The 19,177-nt window shown below is 28.5% G+C and overlaps 1 protein-coding gene across 1 annotated transcript; it reads left to right on the forward strand.

Moving 5' to 3' along the window:
• The first annotated feature begins 5,119 nt into the window (after positions 1–5,119).
• LOC130941852 (protein SOMBRERO) lies at positions 5,120–9,997 on the forward strand. The gene is made up of 4 exons (XM_057870473.1): positions 5,120–5,246; positions 7,206–7,405; positions 8,132–8,406; positions 9,170–9,997. Exons 2-4 carry the CDS (start codon positions 7,237–7,239, stop codon positions 9,776–9,778), a joined length of 1,053 nt encoding a protein of 350 aa, XP_057726456.1. The 5' UTR covers positions 5,120–5,246; positions 7,206–7,236; the 3' UTR covers positions 9,779–9,997.
• The last annotated feature ends 9,180 nt before the right edge of the window (positions 9,998–19,177 follow it).

Consider the following 19,177-nt stretch of genomic DNA (forward strand, 5'->3'; position numbering starts at 1 on the left):
ATCAATTTGAGAGAGATGTGGATTGCAATGGCAAGGAAAAACAAGAGCTACATACTATTATTGTTATAAGAAGATGATCAAGCATGCATTAAGAAGAAGTAAGAAGAAAAGAAAGAAAATATAGCCTGCACGTTTGAGTAACATGTTTCTTTTTCGCTGAGTTTCAAAGCATATATTCAATTTTAGATTTTGGAATTTTTCTATTTAAAAAGAAAAAGACATTTTTTTTTTTGTGTGAGAGAAACTTTGAGAAAAAAAGCTAATGAAAAAAAAGGTAGCACAATAAAAAGAAAAGCCAAGATATAGTTTTTGTTTGGGTTTATGAAGCTCGTAATCGTATATAGTTTTGTTTGTCTTGAAATAAAATCAGTTTGGGTTCATTTATCTTTGACTTTGTATTTGAATTGGTGTTTGTAATTTTATTGATTATTATAGTAAAATTTTATCATAATTATAATGAAAACTGAATGTAGATTTTATAGTTTTATTGTACTTTAAGGTTAAACTAAGATATATATTAGTGTCAATTTCTCTCATCCTTTAATCTATCTTAAAATTTCTCGTTACAAAGGCAAAATAAAAAAATATCCTATTTATTCAATAACTTATTTTAAAATTAAAAGTGACTTAATTCAATTTTTCTTTTTCTGAAAACCTATAAAACCTACACAAATAATTATCATTATGGTTCCAAATTAATGATAGTTCTGTACGCTTCAAAATATATTCAAATTCAAACTAGCTAGGTATGTAGCCACAGCACATGTATGTGTTCATTTCATAGAGCTAGTTATTGATGTCCTTGGAATCAAGAATAACATGTAACGCAGTAACGTAGCGTTCATGATGAGCTTCATTTAGACATATAATAGATTATCGGCTATATATATATCCAACAAAATATTAATGTTGTGGTGCAGTATGTACGTGTTCGTAAAGGTAACGGCACCAGCACTAAGAAGCAAAATGCATGTGTATGCAATAGTAATAGCAATAGCATATAGTATATAGTATATACCCTATATCATATATATAATAAACAACCAAGGAGAAAGTACTAGTTAAGTGGTTTAGAAGATTATTAGTAGCAATAAAGAGTAGTTAGTGCAAACTCAAAGAGCAAATAATGGCATGTAATGTGGCATTCATTTTGGTGTATGTAAAGGTTCATTCATTACATTCGTCAGCGTGGTTGACCAGCTAAGTAAGTAAGTAAGTAAGTAGCTAGTAATAACAAGTGGTTGCGTGGGAATCCCTTTGGTAAGGATGATCACACTGAAATTATTTAAGTCTGAAACGAATTGAAGCCATTAGTCATCAGATCCCGTTTTTGTTTTTGCAACTTATTTTGTTTATGGGAATTTATGTGACCGAGGACCTTGATTTGTGTATTTTCTGTTGAATCTGCACGTGTATAAGCCACGGACTTTAAGGGTATTTTGGATCCTCTTTTATACCCCTCCAATTATTATTATTATTATTATTTTGTGCAAATAATAATGAAAAAATGCAATGGGAAAAAACCAAAATCCAAACCTGCCCATCATTGTGATTCACACATGCATTTTGGGCTTATTAATTAACTGCTTCAAATTTGAGAGGGAGGGGAGGGATAATTTTTATAATTTATTGATTAAATTTCAATAGATTGTAAGTATGAAAAATTTTATATCAATATCTAGTTATGTATTATTATTTTCTTTTCATGACATAATTATGTATTATTATGTTAATAAAATAAATAATTTTGAAATAGAATAATTAATTAATAATCCAATTCAAAACAGTCGTTTCAATAATTAAGTAAATTACTTTTATGTTATTAATGCATCAAAACTAATCACACTCAAACCATATACTTGAAATCCCTAACATAGATTTATAATTTTTGTAGCTATATATTAAGTATTAACATACATGTGATATTTAGAATAAATATATGCATATATAATATAATAAAACATATAATGTGTACATAAAAAAATTAGTTATTAAATCAATCAAAATATATATATATATATATATATATATATATATATTATTTAAATTATTTTTAATATATATTTTATATTTTAATATATATTCTATATAAATAACTGATTTTTGATTTGCATATAAGATAATAGATAAATAAAACTGAAACATTTGTACGAAAATTCCCACACGACCCCACCTTTAGATATTGTTATGAATATGAATGTAGGATAACTATTTTATAACAATATTAATAACCTAACAAAGATGACTTGCCTAACTTATCATCACAAAATTACACAGGATATGATAGAGGGTCTTATATATATATATATCTACGAGAAAAGAGACAATTTTTGTTGGCTCTAACCACAAATTTTCTGCATCATTTCGGATATATACTAACAAGCTGTTTGTTTATATGGTTAAAATTATGTGTTAGTCCGGAGATTCTGTCAGCATGTGTATGACAAAAACGTATAATGTAACATCTTTCTATCAAAAGAAAAAGAAAAACTTGAATACAAGGGCTTGGTCAAGGACATGTTAGATGTTATCCATGTATCACGTACTAACAAACAAATGTGGTCTCAAGTAACCACCAAAAAAGAGTTCCATCTCTCTCAATTAATAATGTAACAAACAAAAAGACTCAGAAAATAAGCATAACGATATATTAATTAGATTTTTAAAGTTGTGAGGTTTGAATGGTCATTTTAGTTTAATTAGCTTGCTTAGCTTAACTACCTCATTGATTTTTATTACCATCACTTTGAGAAACACATTAAAAATATAACTATTTACGTAATTTTTTTATTAATTTTAATTTTTTTTAAAAAATAATTTTATAATATAATATTAAAATTTGATATTATCTTTTGAAAAAAAGTAGCATAAGATAAATAAACAAAAATTATGTAAAATATCTACATATTTTTAAAAAATATAATTATTTATGTATGTTTTTTACTTTTTTAATCTATTTAACAAAAAAAAAGTGCCTTCTTGACAACTACTACGTGGCTAATTAAAAGAAGTGAGGATCGAATGGTCATTTTAGTTTAATTATTAGCTTCCTTAGCTTAATTACTTCACTGATTTTTATTATCAGCACCTAGGATCCGGAATCATGATACAACTAACGTCGTCCTTAGGCAGCTGTAGCTGCATCCCAATAACTCGAAAGATATAAATCGGTAATTAATTAAATAAATTAATAATATTGCGTATGCTGTTAGGCGTGGTGGTGAATAATGACTATACTTGATAAGAGAATTAGAACCCCTAGGTTTGACACTTACACTGAATTTGATGCAAATTCTTCACTTTTATGAACATGATTCAAGGCCTGCCGCTAGATCTCTTCGTCCTTTTTGATTAGTTGACTGCAGCTTTACATTTGATGTAATCACAAAAGTAATTAATTATTTATTTATTTAATTAATTAATATTTACAGATATGAGTGCTAGATAGCTCCTCCTCATATGGCTGATTATAATTAACAAGATATAAAGAAGCACACGCTCGTCACTTGTGCTTGTTCAATTATTCAAACTCATGCATCAAGATATAATTAATTATTAATTCTTGATTACTTGTGGACCATGATACAATACTTTTTAAATAATTAAAAGTCATTGTGAATTATACAAATATCTATAATTTTCGTAATTATTAATAATAGTATTATAATGTCACCAAAGGTGCATGTATTGGGAATATTGGAATGAGCTGAAAATGCCTTATATCATTCTTTCTTTGACTTTGACTAACTGTCCGTGAGAGAGGGACTAATTGAAGACAGATCAGATCTATTTTCATATTGGTAAATAAAATGAAGAATAAAAAAAAAAAATAGAAGTTACTGTTTATTATTTGGATTTAGTAATAGCCAGTTAAGCAGATTTTCTTCATTTTAATGGGGCGAAATTTAGGACTAAGGTCTCCTATTCAACGAACATTTACCAAAGCCTATTTCATATATTATTAACAATGTTTCTGTATCTACCTATCTATAATCATGGTTCATATGATATCATGATAATATACATATAAATATCTATAAAAACCAATAATTTACCCACTGGAAAATTTAATTTATATCGTAAGGCATAGTATTCAAGATTAAGCTGTATATATTAGTGCACACTTTTATGATATCATCATAAGCCATATCACAGCTATATAGCAGCTCAGATACTTAATAATTTACTCAACTCCTTGTCATTCATCTTCTTGTATATTTGGTTCAGCAACACGAAAGCAAAATTAAATTAATTTGATACGGATCGAAGTATATCTTAGGTTAAGCAAGAATAAAAAGAGTTAAAGTTATATTTAGATAATATTATATGAATAATATAATTTAATTTTTGAGTTTTTATAATTTAATAGTTTTTTTCACTATCAAAAAAATTCTTTTAGCAACTATTTATCTCATTTTTAGGAGGAATTAAAATAATCGCTAATCTATTCACCGATAATTAAATATTAGGTCCTATGTTTTGTCATTAAAATATTTTAGCGACCATTATATAATTTTTGAAAAAAATTTACAAAAAATATATAATTACTATTATAACATATAATAATAACAATAAATATATAATTGTCACAAAAACATAAATTAAATAAGATATATAGGATTCATTATATTATTATTACTATTTTTTTTTTGTAGTGTTTATGTTATGATATTATTTTTTTAAAAAATTTTAAGATAGTAAAAAAATATACATAGTAATTAGTTAAAAATTGAGTTTGCGTAAATTTTGTATAAATATTTTATTTTACTTAATTTGTTTTATATTAATTTTTTTTAAATTAATAAGAATTGAACATTAAATCTTCAGATCATAAAAAATTCAATTAAAATATTATATTATTTTTTAAAACTTAAATTAAAAAGAAGTATATAAATAGCTATGTGTCTAACATTCTAAAAATATGATAAAACAATAATGAAATAAAAAAATGTTTTTATATTTTTTATATATTTCTGTGCCATTCTCGGTTGTCAGGCCTTGTTAGAGAAGCTAGCATATTGCACCGATCCACACACACATTACACATCTCCCTCTCTTTCTCTCTCCTAAAAGTTAAAAGCCACATAGATACATAGATACATAGATACAGGTCCGTGCCCTTGAAGCTAAGAAACTGTGCAAACTAAGCCTTCTCTTTGCTTGTTTGTCCCCTCTTTCCTGTGAGCTTCTTTGTCTTTTTTCCTTTGTCCTCAAACGCTCATTTCCCTTATTGCTTCTCACTAAAGGTTTGTATCTATCTATCTCTGTGTTTTTGCTATCACTACTTAATTTCTTCTTCTTCTTCTTTAATTTCTTTTTTGACATGCATGAGTCTTGGTTTTCTTATTTTTCACTTTATTAATAGAATCTATTTTTGTTTCTTACTCTTCCTTTTTGTTAGCTTCTATATGTATTGCCTTTTGATCTATCATATGCTTCATTTCAGAAAATGAACTAACCCTTTTCTTTAATTTTTTTCTTGGTGTTTTAATTCTGTAATATTAGTTACACTTAAACTCTAGCATACATAAATCATAAATATTACGCTTTCTCCTAGCTAGCTCTTGTATTAATTAGGTTTGGGACAAAAAGGATTATATATATTCATATTATTTGGTTGAAAAAACTAAAAGCTTTAGAGAGAAGGAACAACAAGCTTAGGGTTTTAGCTAATGGGTTCTATATCTTAATTATACAAAACTTTTCAAGATATGAGATGAAGATACTAGTTACTTTTCTTTAATTTTATTAGTTTACTTCCTTTCTCTTAAGTGATTTCTTTCAATCTTTGGTTGTGGTATGTGCTTAATTATCCCTCCAATAATACACGTGTAGTAGTCCAAAGTTCAAACTGATATGCATGAACGTTGGTGTTTGTTTCTAAGGCAATCAGCATGGACATAACTTATCATTTTTTTTTCTTATAGTTTCTGATTGGTTCTGGGTCAAATATCAGTCTAAGTTTAATATAGTCATCATTGGAAAAAAGATCTCTAGCTTTTCTCTAAGGATCTTCCCTAGGGTTAGATTATAGATAGATCTCATAGATTGAAAATTCCTTGTGTCAGAAGAAAATGCCTCTTATATTGTGTATGGACACAACTTTAAATGAAAAACTGATATTTGTATTATTATAAATAATTTTTTGTACTCCTTTATTTATTTTTTTTTATGGGTGTACTCCTTTATTTATAGTATAAAAGACAAATAGTTTATCTTCTTTCAATTTTTTTTTATCAATCATCTTTAATTTTAAAAGTAAATGTACAAAAATATGTACACAGAGTGATGTATATAACATTCCTCGTTTTAAATCATATATACTTAGTATTTTTCGATTTGATAAAATATATTTACTTTTGTATATTTCTTATATACTTAATCATTTTCTATTTGAAGTATATATATAATATATATTCTTAAACTTAATTAGTTTCAATAATAATTAAGGTAGTATCTCTCTAAATAAATTGGATCACATAAATCACACTACACTTTCCAATATTACATTTGTATTTATGTTATTTTTTAATAAATTATGGAAGGTGTGATTTTATTTAGACTAATTTTCTATATAATTGTTATTTCCTGCAAGTTCTCCTTTTTTTAGTTATATAAAAGTAGGATTTTCACACAATGACGGTTCAGGAAGAACACACATACACATATGTTCTCGAGATTATCAATTTTTGGGCCACTAATTTTGAATTTCTACAACATAGACTACCGCTAGCTAGTTCCATTCATTCATACTTGCTATGTTCTTAATTAATTAACTATAAAAAAACGTTTCACATCTACCTTTTAATTATTTATTCAACAATGTTAAATTACTAGCTAATAAATATTATTATTTTAAATCATCACATAATTAACAACAATTTATACTAATATTTACAAAAAATTATATAATTTAGATTTATATTTACTAAAATTTACACACATAAATAAATATATTTTATATTCATATTTATCATGATTTATACTAATAAAATAATAAAATTTATTTGTTAAAAATAATTTAATATTTATATAGTCAAAATTATTAAAAAGTACTCACTCCCAAAATTTTTTGATATTTATTTATTTATTTTGGTATAGATATCTACCATCTATTGCTATCTATAAAATAAACATACAATCAATAATAATCCAAGGATTAAGTAAAGCTTAATGATTATTATTATCCTTGATTTATTTATCAGGTAATTAATTAAAAGCAGAAGAATAATCAGAATGATGGCAGGTAGTGGACAACTAACAGTTCCACCAGGGTTCCGGTTCCATCCAACTGATGAGGAGCTTCTCTACTATTACCTAAGGAAGAAAGTTTCATATGAAGCCATTGACCTTGATGTCATTAGAGAGGTTGATCTCAACAAACTTGAACCTTGGGACCTCAAAGGTATCTTTCCATCTAGCTACATTCATTACATATATCAATATAAATTCTTAGCTTCAGTATGATAAAACTAATTATAGTAGTTGGAAAACCTTAACTTTTTTGTTCACCCCTCTATCTAATTAGGGCTTAACGTAGCATGGGTCAATTATATTAATCGTGATGGTTAAAAATGGAGGACTACAATAATTGTTGCAAGCAGCAAGCCCCTGCAACTGTGGTGTGTTCTCGATTTACATTAAATTTGTAATGAATAAAAAAAATTTAAAGAAACCATTAATTTGACATTAAACGAAAGTAATATTTAGATGTTATACATGTACGATCATACTAGTACTAATAGAATAAATTCCATCAAAACTTCATAGTTAAGTGTACTAAGACAAAGTAGTACTAGGATGAATGAATTTTCAGTAAATCTCGGTGTTACACATCTTTTTTAGTATTTAATCAATGTAGTTGGTTGAATGGCTAGTTCTCTCATTCTTTCAAGCAAATTTGTCAGAGTTCGACTCCTATTTTATATATACAGTAATAATTTATTGACCAATAATAAATTTTTAAATAAATATCAGATTCGTTTTGGATTAATTTTTAATTCTTTGGATTAAAAAATACGGTGATAATTGAAAAAAAAAACAATGCTTCATCTTTGTTTAAAATAGTTAAGTACCGTACTAAGATGTTGGCATTGAATGATGATTGAAATATACGTGTGGAGTTGTGCAGATAAATGCAGAATAGGATCAGGGCCTCAGAACGAGTGGTATTTCTTCAGTCACAAAGACAAGAAGTACCCAACAGGAACAAGGACCAATAGGGCAACCACTGCTGGTTTCTGGAAAGCCACTGGGAGGGACAAGGCCATATACCATACTAGCAATTCCAAGAGGATTGGGATGAGAAAAACCCTAGTTTTCTACACCGGCCGTGCGCCCCACGGCCAGAAGACTGACTGGATCATGCATGAGTACCGCCTAGACGAAGACGATGCCGAGGTTCAGGTGACAAAGAAAAATAATTCCTTACATGCATGCAATGCCATTCAATAATAACAATCATGTTTGGAGAAAAATTTAAGATTGGCAAAATTTATTATTTTTTATTAGCATTTTTACTCATTAATTTATTTTATTTAGTCTAATAATTTAATAATGTATTTTTAATTCATATATATTTTTATAATTATGTTACATAAACACTAAAATTAGTCATTAAAATTAATTATTAGTATAAAATATATATTGAATATAAATATACATTTGAAAAAATTAAACCTATATACAAATATATTAGTAATTAATTTTAGTGACTAATTTTAGTGTACAAATAATATTTTTAATATTTTTAAAAATTAATGACTAATTACTAGTAAAAAAAATAATTTATTAATTTTCTAGTATTTCTCTAATGTTCAAGATGAAATATTATCTTCTGTAAAAAAATATGTATTATACATAAATATAGATGACTGATTTTGATAATTAATTTAGTATAGATATGAAATTTTGCCGTACAAATATGGTTTATGTTCATCTTATAACAACAAAATGAGTCATTTTATTTGTGTACACAAAAGATAAGTTATATAAATAACTTTTTAGTCACCAAAAAAAATATAAATAACTTTTTGAAAAATTGATATAGCCAATAAGTCATTCTATATTCCTAGTGAAATTTGACATGCTTCAAACAATTAGTGAGTGCTATATACATATAATGAGAAAATTGAAGTTGCAATAAAAAATGATTTTGTATGTATTGCAGGAGGATGGGTGGGTGGTGTGTAGGGTTTTCAAGAAGAAAAACCAAAGCAGAGGGTTTCAACAAGAAATTGAAGAAGAAGAACATCATCACTTAGCAGCAGCACATCAACACATGAGAGGAGTAGCAAGCCAACAAGTTCTGGACCCAAAACACCACCACCACTTGCAACATCATCAAGGACTCTATGATAATGAAAATAATAATAATTACACCAATAATTTTGATGGATCCATGCATCTTCCACAGTTGTTCAGTCCAGAATCTTCCGTGGCTACTGCGGCGGCGCACACTTCCATGAATGCCATGGACATTCTTGAATGCTCCCAGAACCTTCTAAGGCTCACAACAACAAGTGGATGTGGACTCAATCTCATGCAACAACAACATGGAGAGAGGTTCAATGGTGATTGGTCTTTCTTGGATAAGCTTCTTGCTTCACACCATGGCAGCACCATGGATCATCATCAGCATCATCATCATCATAGCAAATGTAACAATAATCTTCATCATCAGCATTCTGCAATTGCTATTGGAACTACTTCATCTCAGAAATTCCCATTTCACCACCTTGGTTGTGACAACCATGATATCATGAAGTTTTCCAAGTAGGGTTATTATGAAAAATAATAATATAATTATTATTATTATTATTATTATCATAAAAGATGATGAGGTGAGAATCAGAAACTTCCTTTCTAGTATATGTATTTCAGAGTATCCTCCTGTTTGTTAGGTACTCATTGGAAAAATTCTCCCACTCATTAATATTTATTAGCATTTCTTTATTTTGAGTATCAATTGTGTATAGGTATGTATCTTTGTTATATTTTCAAGCTGCTGTTAAATAATATGATACTATTCATGAATGCTCATTATTCATGTTGTTGGATACCATGGCGATCTACTTTCTGCACATAAATAGTTCTTTGCGATGTATAATATTTTCGAAAAAAAAAATGTTTAGGGGACAACAGTAGGTATCGAGCCTAAAACTACTCAAACTTTTTTTTTTCACTATTTATTTGAGTGAAGGATATATTAGAGGAAGTATAGGGAGCCAATGGAATATTTGTACAATGTGTATAATGGAGGTTTAGAGAGTATTAGAGATATAATCATTAGTGTTACTTTTTTTCATTAGCGTAAGCTTCTGGGATGAGTGGTATCTGACATGGTATTAAAACTCTAGATCCGAAAGAGACAATAATTTAAAGTTACCTTATTTAACTTAATATTTGAATATATATTTTTTAAAATAAAAAATATTTTTATTTGTAAGATTTATTAAAAATTTTTAAAATATTCTTAAGTTTTATTTTATTTTAATTTTATATTAAAAATTTTTAATTGCACCAACTTTATCTCTAACGACTAATTTTTCAAAAAAATTATGACCAACATAAGAATAACTCCACAAAAATAACTTTTAACGTAAGCAAATTAAACATATTTATCATGTATTATGATTAGATTTGTCCTAAACTTTTTTAAAATTTAGTTATGAGGGATATATTTAATATAAATCGAAAATTTTTGAAATAAAATTAAAACAAAATGAAATTCAGGAATACTTTTAAAATTTTTAACAAATTTTAAAAAAAATTATATTTTATCCTTTTTTATATCTAATATTATATATTTATTCTAACAATAATTAATTATTATTGAAAACAAATAACAAAAAAAGGCAAGATATGATTATCTTTCGCTTATAATTTGTTTATTTTTTTGTTTTTTTAATTTATTTTTATTTTTTATTCTTTAATTATTATTGAAATTAATAGATAATTTTAAATATAATAAATATAAAATTATAGATATTGAATTAGGGTTTAATCACTTAAAGTTTGCCATAAACTGAATCTTTGCATGATTAAAGTAATTGATAAGAACTATTAATGCAAAAATTTAAACACCTCCAAAATCTTAATTGTTCTCTCATATTAATTTCACCAACTATTCTTTGTTTGCTTTCTTGCACTCTCTGATTTACTGTTTTATACTATTTGACCTTGAAATCACTCCTTTTAGCTTGTCTAACTAGCCTAATCACTCAACTATTGTTGCTTCTTCATTAATTCTTGTGGGATCGACAGTCACTCATCACTTGAGTTATTACTTGATACGATTCGGTGCACTTGCTAGTTAGTTTGTTGTATTAAAAAATTCGCACCAGTTGATCAACATACATATACTTCTTCCACTTTTTTCTATTTAGAAAGGCAAATTTTCATATCTAGTTGATAGATCTTTCATTGCTTTTTGTGCAGCAGTGCAATGAGTGTCAATTATTGTATTTAGGTGAGTTACAAGTACAAATATCTCTGTATAATCTATCTTAAAAATTTAGGAATTCGTACATATTCTTTAGCTATGAGTCTTGCCTTATGCTTCTGAATGGATCTTTTAGGATTGAGCTTAGTCTTGTACACCTATTTGACTCCAATGATATATTTATTTAAAGGGCGATATACCAGCTTCCATGTGTTGTTCTTCTTTATCATCTTGATTTTTTCTTCTGTCATATTTCTCCATTCTTCTTACTTTTCTGCTTTTTCAAAGTTTGTAGGCTTGATCTTGACAAAATGCATGTTTTGTATACATTTTATAGAGGTTTAGTTTTTCTTGTAGGCTCAATGCTTCTTTTCTCGACTTTTACATCTTTCTAGTCCTATGAAGCATCTTCATCAAAATCCACTTCTCAAAAAATTACAAGTTTCTTTGTTTTCAAGTTATACACATGATATCCTTTTGATTGTGTACTATACCAAAGAAGATTTATTTTTCTATCTACTCATCAAACTTGCTTCTTTTCTGTGTAGGGATGTGGGCATAACATGTGCATCAAAAGGTTTTTAGATGCTTTGTTGAAGATTTTTGTCCAATTCATGCTTTAATTGGAGTTTTATTTAATTTTCTACTGTCTTAGTGGGACAATGATTTAGTAGGTATACTATTGTATATATAGCTTCTACCTAGAAGATGTTGGACAGATTTTTCTCCAAACGGATCGAGCGTGTCATCTCTATCACAGTTCTATTTTTTTCTCTCAGATACTTCATTCTGCTTAGGAGCATATCCAACTGTGAGTTAACGTGTAACGATTTAGCTTCTAGCACGTCATGATCATACCAAATGTAAGGCATTACTAGCTAATTCCTTTATTATCTATTTAATATTGAACCTTTATGCAACAATTTGTTGACAATTTTTCTAAAAGGTTAAAATTTTTCCATCAAGAACAAATAACGCATATTCACATACTTAATATTAATAATACATTATAATATTACATACAAAACCAACTACAAAATCTATCCCTCTGAATAAAACTTCAAATAACAAGGCGAGGGAAAAAATAAATTCTAACGACAACTCAACTTGCAAACATATTTTTCTATGCTCCTGCAGTTTCGCAATAAGCTTTCGCACCTGTAGCTGAAAGGGGTGAAAATAGGGAGTAAGAACTGGGGAGTTCTTAGTCGTAGGGCCAGGGTAGTTAGTTAAGTCCATTTTAATACTATACCCAGTCAGCAGCAACAACCAATAAACTCAACAAGCATAATAATTAAAGAACATAGAAAGTCAAGCACAACACATACACAATCACAGAAAACAAAGTTCACAGAAAATATGTGAAAATAATTATGATGCATGTCTATTCCTAGTGTAGGTAATGTGCTCAGCTGTTAGTTTCTACCCGCTCCCAACACTATCTGGTACTAGTTCTAGACATGGCTTTCTAATTGGCATAACCCCTATAAACAAGCTCACCATACAGGTGTAGCTGTCTTTAGCTGTCAAATGTCGAACATAACCTCTATAAGCAAATTCATCTTACAGATGCACTTCTTTCTTGCTGTTGTATGTTAAGATAAACCTCTGTAAACAACCTTGCCTTATAGGTGCGACTCTCTATGGCCGATGTATTCCTGGAAAGCAACTTTCTCAGTGAAATTACCACCATATATCTGCTCGATCTCAGCAGCAAACAATCATCTCAGCCCGCTTTCAATGAAAAATGTCTCTGCTCGTTTTCTTTTTGTTTCAATTTTTTTCTCTTTCTTCAATCTTTTACTTTATTATTCTTAATATATCAAAACTTGTTTGCACTATACGCTCGCCTTCCCCTAAATATTTTATGAAAAGAGAATTATAAAATTTATAATATAACTCTATTTTTCTAATGATTTTAGAAAGTCTTATTGTCTCACTTTTCCTTTCTTATTTAATAAAAATAATGATTTTAGTAAAAATAACTAATAAAAATGTATACTAATTAAATTGATATAAGTAAAATAATATTAAAGGAGTATTAATAATATTCAATGTTTCTAAGTTAATATACCAAAACTAATTTTATTAAAACTTTATTCTTAAATTTTTAGAAATTATACTTTAAACCTCAAACTTTTAAGTATTTTATTTTTAACCCAACAACTTTAAAAAATTACTAATTATATATATATATATATATATATATATATATATATATATATATATATATATATATATATATTCACAAAAGTAAATCTGAGTTTTTATAAAAAAAGAAAATACTCACTCACCCCCTAAAGGCTTATTTTTTATTCAAAATATCTCTAAAGTTATTTATTTATAAAATCAACTTCAATTTTTTTTTTATAAAATTACAATTTTATTCTCAAAATAATAATGTTATATTCGTAAAAGAATACATTTCTTTAAATCCAAAATTCTTTCTTGTAACCTGATAGAAAACTTTTATTCTATTTTTGAGCTTTACGGTTACTGATTTTTTTTTAATTTTTCGTTTAATCTCTTGGCCATCAAAACCTATCAATTTAATCAAGTTTTCTCACTGGAAGACAACCCCAAATTCACTCAAAATACCTCGGTTCTAGACTGTAACCATATAGATTGAATCATCAAGCAATCAAAACAACAACAATTTCAATAAAAATCAAGCATAATCTCAATCAAACTAAAAAAAATCAATTAGACCAACAATCACTTATCACATTAACATTTAGTCAGTAAAAAATTATTAAAACCTACCTCCGTAGAAGAATCACAACCGAAACTCCATGGAAGGCTTCTGGAAAAAAAAATTGACAAAAATGTCAAAATCGGCTACTCCACTTTCGAGGTTTTCACTTGGCCAAACCATGCATGGAAGATTAGTGGCGTCATTGTTGATTTTTTTCCGAACAAAAATGACGTCAACGTGAAGAAGAGAAAAATACGAACACTTTAATCGGATTAAATTTTTTATCGGAGTTACAGAACTCAAAAAATCGAACTCAAAATCTTTTGAGTTCCATGAAAGTTCTTACGTTCTCTCTTGTTCTCTTTCTCTGAGTTTTGGCTGAAATGAAATAAGAATGACGATGATTAAGGATGATAATGATGATTATGTTAGTTTGGTAACACACAAGGGCTGGGTGTCATACATATGGGCTGCTGAGTCAGCGATTCAAGTTATAAATATCTGAATAACTATGAAAGCTGAATATATTAAAACATATATATATATATATATAGGGATAAATATAGATGAGTTACTAATATAAATGATATTAGTAATATAATGATAAAAAAATATACGATGAAGTATTAGTGAATCTAAGTTCACCAAAGAGTACCGATATTTATTCATACCGGCAGATTTTAAACATAAAATATTAATTATCAAAATTAAATTATAAAATATTTATTATTAATAGATTACGAAAATTATAATTTCAATTATGTAAAATATCTTATTATAGTAAAGATATATAATAATCTTAATTATTATGAACTCAAGGTATCATAAAAATTAATTTAAATACCTTTAACAAAATAGTTTCTAGAAATAAAAAATCAATAAAATAAGTCATAAATTATTCATAGTTAATAATTTAAAATATGATATTTAACAAAATATCAATCACTTAATTTGAATGATATAATTCTTACCATTCATAAATTACCGAAATTCTAATTTCAATTGTGCAAAATATCACATTTAATAAAATTATATATAATAATCTTAGTCAATTTAAATTTCAATAATCATAAAATCAATTTGATTATATCTAATAAAATAATTTTCAAATAAATAGTTCAAATTAATAAAATAGGTCATAACTAATTTATAAAAGAAGTTTAAAAAATATAGGTTGTTACATGATGTTTGATGATTTCTACTTCACAAAATTTATTAAATTCCTTTGAAGTGTATTCAGTTTATCTGTCGCTGCGAAGTACCTTGATGCTTTGACCGCTTTGCTTCTCCAAATGTTCCTTGAATGTCTTGAAGATGCCAAAAACTTATGATTTTTTGTGTAAAAAATATACTCACATTATCCTGGTATAATTATCAATGAAGAGAATGAAGTACCTATTATTACTGATTGACAGTATCTTCATCGGTTCACAGACATCAATGTGAACTAATTCAAGCATCTTCTTAGCTTGCCAAGTTCTTCTAGAAGAAATTAGTTGACAATATTATTTGCCAAATAAGCATCCTTTACAAAGTTGTTCAATCTCTGTGATGCTTGGTAGATCTCTCATTAGTTATTTTTTGTGTAGTACCATGAAACTAAAAATGACCAAATCTTCAATATGCCACAACCATAAATTATCTTATTGTACCTTTAATGCAGTTTCTATGATATAACTCCAATTTAATTGAAAGCTTATGTTTTTTATTTTTACTATTGCTAGAAATCTTTTAGTTTTTCTTTTACTTATGGTGCATAAGTTTTTTCAATGTGTAATATGTAATCTTTTTTCATTATTTGGCCAATACTGCAGATCTTGTGTAAGTTTAGAAATTAATAGAACATCATGGATATTCTTAGTTTTTATCTTGGTGTACACGGTATTCATAGCTTTGCCATTCGCCCGCACGATCATTCTGTCTTTAAGTTTCATGCCAAATCAAACAGATTTATTGATTTCACTGAATAGGCTTTGATCACCTATCATATGATTACTACAACCACTATTGAGACACCATATGTCATCTTTTTTTCGCAATCTTTTTGTGATGATATATAGAATAAACATTTTTTTCTATCCTTTTTTTCAGAGAAGTTTGGGTGATGATTGATTTTTATTCTGTAGCCTTTCTCCATATGCCCAAACCTTTTGCAATTGCGATATTATGATTTTTTACGATGCCAATAATCCTTCTTTAGGTTGTTAGATTTCTTGCATATGCCAAATAGAGAATATTATTTTCTATTGTCAATTTTATTTTCTATTTTTCTAGATGTGTCTGTCTTTTCAAAATATTTGTCTTTTTTTTCTTCCTCTTTTATTTAGATTATGAGACTTTATATTGAACTTAGACTGAAATGCATTTTCTATTAAATCTTTATATTGTCTCGATTTGCATGCTTGTTCAAAAGAGTGTAATGAGCTTATTAACTCTATTACTATTATCTTTGATAAATCCTTTATATCTTAAATTGTAGACAATTTAGGATCAAATTTGGATGACAAACTAATGAGTATTTTCTCCACAATCCTTTTATCGGACATGTCCTCTCCATAAGCTTTTATTTCAGTTACTAAGCTCATTAATCTTGTATAGTAACTTTTTATTGTCTCATAATCTTTCATTTTCATATTTTCATATTACTTTCTTAGAGATTAGAGGAGGATTGTGTGTACCTTTTGTAAACTTCGTAATACTAGCAAATAATTAGTAAATAAATTAATTTTTAATAAAAAATAAAAAATGTGAATTTTATAGTTTTATAATATAGAGCTAATTAAAACAAGAAATTTAACACTAATTTCAAAGAATTTGGCCCAAGATTGGACCAAACGGGCTAAACCAGTCAAACTGAGCCCGTGGGCCCAACCAACCCCTTCCACTTAATGAGCTCAGCTCACCTCTTCCCCGTTTTTGCATGCAAACACGCTGGAATCACAGCCAAGGGGGGAAGAACACTCCTCCACACCCAAACCCTCACTCACATAATCAAACCCACATAACTTTTCATTCTGAACTTCGATCCTCGCACCGTTTGTGGCTACGCGTTCGCGTTGTTGAGCTCTACAAAGCCTAGAACATTGTAAGGTAAGGAAGCCATGTTTTCTTCCTCAATTTTCTCATTTTCAGTTTCGAAATTCATGAGCCAAGATGTTGAAAATTGTTTAATTTTCAGTGTTTAGATTCGAATTAGCTTGGAGAAAACACTTAATCTTGCTTTATGGGTGCTTGAGTAAGGTGAAAATCCTAGAACCCTTGTTAATTTATTGATTTTGAGTGTTGGGTATTAAATTTTGGGTATGTATGTGTGAAAAATGTGTTAGGTGTATGTATATGTGTGATATGAAGTAATTGGATATGTTGGAAGCTCAATTGGAAGCTTAGGATTTGGTGCTAGTTGCTGAAATTGGTGTTGAGGGCTTGCTTCTTGCCTAGTGGGTTGCCTTGGGAAATACAAAAAAATTGGCCAAGGTATGGCTTAGGTTTCTCGTATTTAATATATAATGTCTTGTGAAAATTTAGGCTAGATGACCATAGGATAGGAATAAATGCATGAGTGTGTAAATTGCTTAATGCCTTGATGATAATTGTGAACCAAGTTGAGTATGGATTTGTTGTTTATTGTTGGGAGTGGAAATTGAATGTTAAAAGATGATTTAATGATGGTTGACAAATTGAGAATAATGAATATGTATAGATGATGGATTGTTGATGGTCTTGTTGATATAATTGAGAACAATGAATATGTATGAGAATCATTTAAAATTGAGGTATGATAGATGATGAAGGGGGTGTAAGGCTGTGTTGTTGTGATATTGCATATGTTGGAACTGATTTTGAAAGTAGGAAGATTGATATTGAATGGTGAATTAATGAAAATAAAGGTTTGAAGATTTTTGTGTAAATTTGAATTTTTGTCTGAACTTCAACGAGTCATAATTCGGTTTTCAAACCCCTAAATTATTTCAAAATTATTTCATATAGAAATTGGGTCTGTGAAGTTTACGTCGTTCAAAGAACGGATGAAAAATGTTTTAAAACGAGAAAGTTATGCGCGTCGGAAGTTCGGTATGTAAAACTAAAAAATTTGCAGACTTAGCCATTTTTGACTAATCTGCAATGTATGCGTACACGACCCCTCCATACGCGGATAGGCGTTTCTATTTGGCATGCATGTATACGCGGATGACGTAATGCGTACACAAGCATGGCCAAAAGAGACCCGTGCGTATGCGAGCCTAGTGGGTTTCATATGCGGACGTTCAATTCTGCCCAGCACACTTGTGTACACGGACGAGGTAATGCGTTCGCGTGATGGGCGAATTGCACTCCCAGGACGCTGTAAATCTGGCGTTAAAGGCCCAGAAGGTGCTTCTTTCTGGCGTTCAACGCCCAGAAGATGCTTCTTTCTGGTGTTTAATACCTAGATGGCTATCTCTACTGGCATTGAACCCCTAGTAGATGCTTCTTTTGGGCGTTCAATGCCCAAAACAGCTCTTATTGATTTTTTCGCACTAGTGAGCTTCTTTTTGCTGTTTTATCCTCTGAATCCTTCTGTAACTCTGTGAACTCAAGCAATTACTATTTTACCTTGAAGATAATTGACATAAACCTCTAAAAATCAATTAATTAACAAATAAGCTTTGTAAATGGCTGGGTTGCCTCCCAGCAAGCGCTTCTTTATTGTCTTTAGCTGGACTATTATTGAGCTTTAATCAAGTCTCAATTTTGAGCATTCAAGCTCAAAATTGCTTTCAAGATAATGTTAGACTCTCTGTCCATTAACAATGAACTTTTTGTTAGAATCATTATCTTGAAGCTCCACGTATCCATATGGTGACACACTTGTAATCACATATGGACCTCTCCACCGGGATTTTAATTTCACGGGGAATAATCTGAGTCTAGAATTAAATAGCAGAACTTTCTGCCCTGGCTCAAAGACTCTGGATGACAGTTTCTTATCATGCCATCTTTTTGCTTTCTCTTTGTAAATTTTTGCATTTTAGAAAGCATTGAGTCTGAATTCTTCTAGC

Source organism: Arachis stenosperma, chromosome 7, assembly GCF_014773155.1.
Source record: "Arachis stenosperma cultivar V10309 chromosome 7, arast.V10309.gnm1.PFL2, whole genome shotgun sequence".
In the NCBI taxonomy this organism is placed as follows: Eukaryota; Viridiplantae; Streptophyta; class Magnoliopsida; order Fabales; family Fabaceae; genus Arachis; species Arachis stenosperma.

What these genes read in the sequence shown, in the direction of transcription:
- LOC130941852 (XM_057870473.1), top strand. Translation starts at nt 7,237, where the DNA reads ATGATGGCAGGTAGTGGACAACTAACAGTTCCACCAGGGTTCCGGTTC. An exon ending in TGAACCTTGGGACCTCAAAG is followed by an intron (nt 7,406 to 8,131) that starts GTATCTTTCCAT and finishes GGAGTTGTGCAG; the next exon opens with ATAAATGCAGAATAGGATCA. An exon ending in AAGACGATGCCGAGGTTCAG is followed by an intron (nt 8,407 to 9,169) that starts GTGACAAAGAAA and finishes TATGTATTGCAG; the next exon opens with GAGGATGGGTGGGTGGTGTG.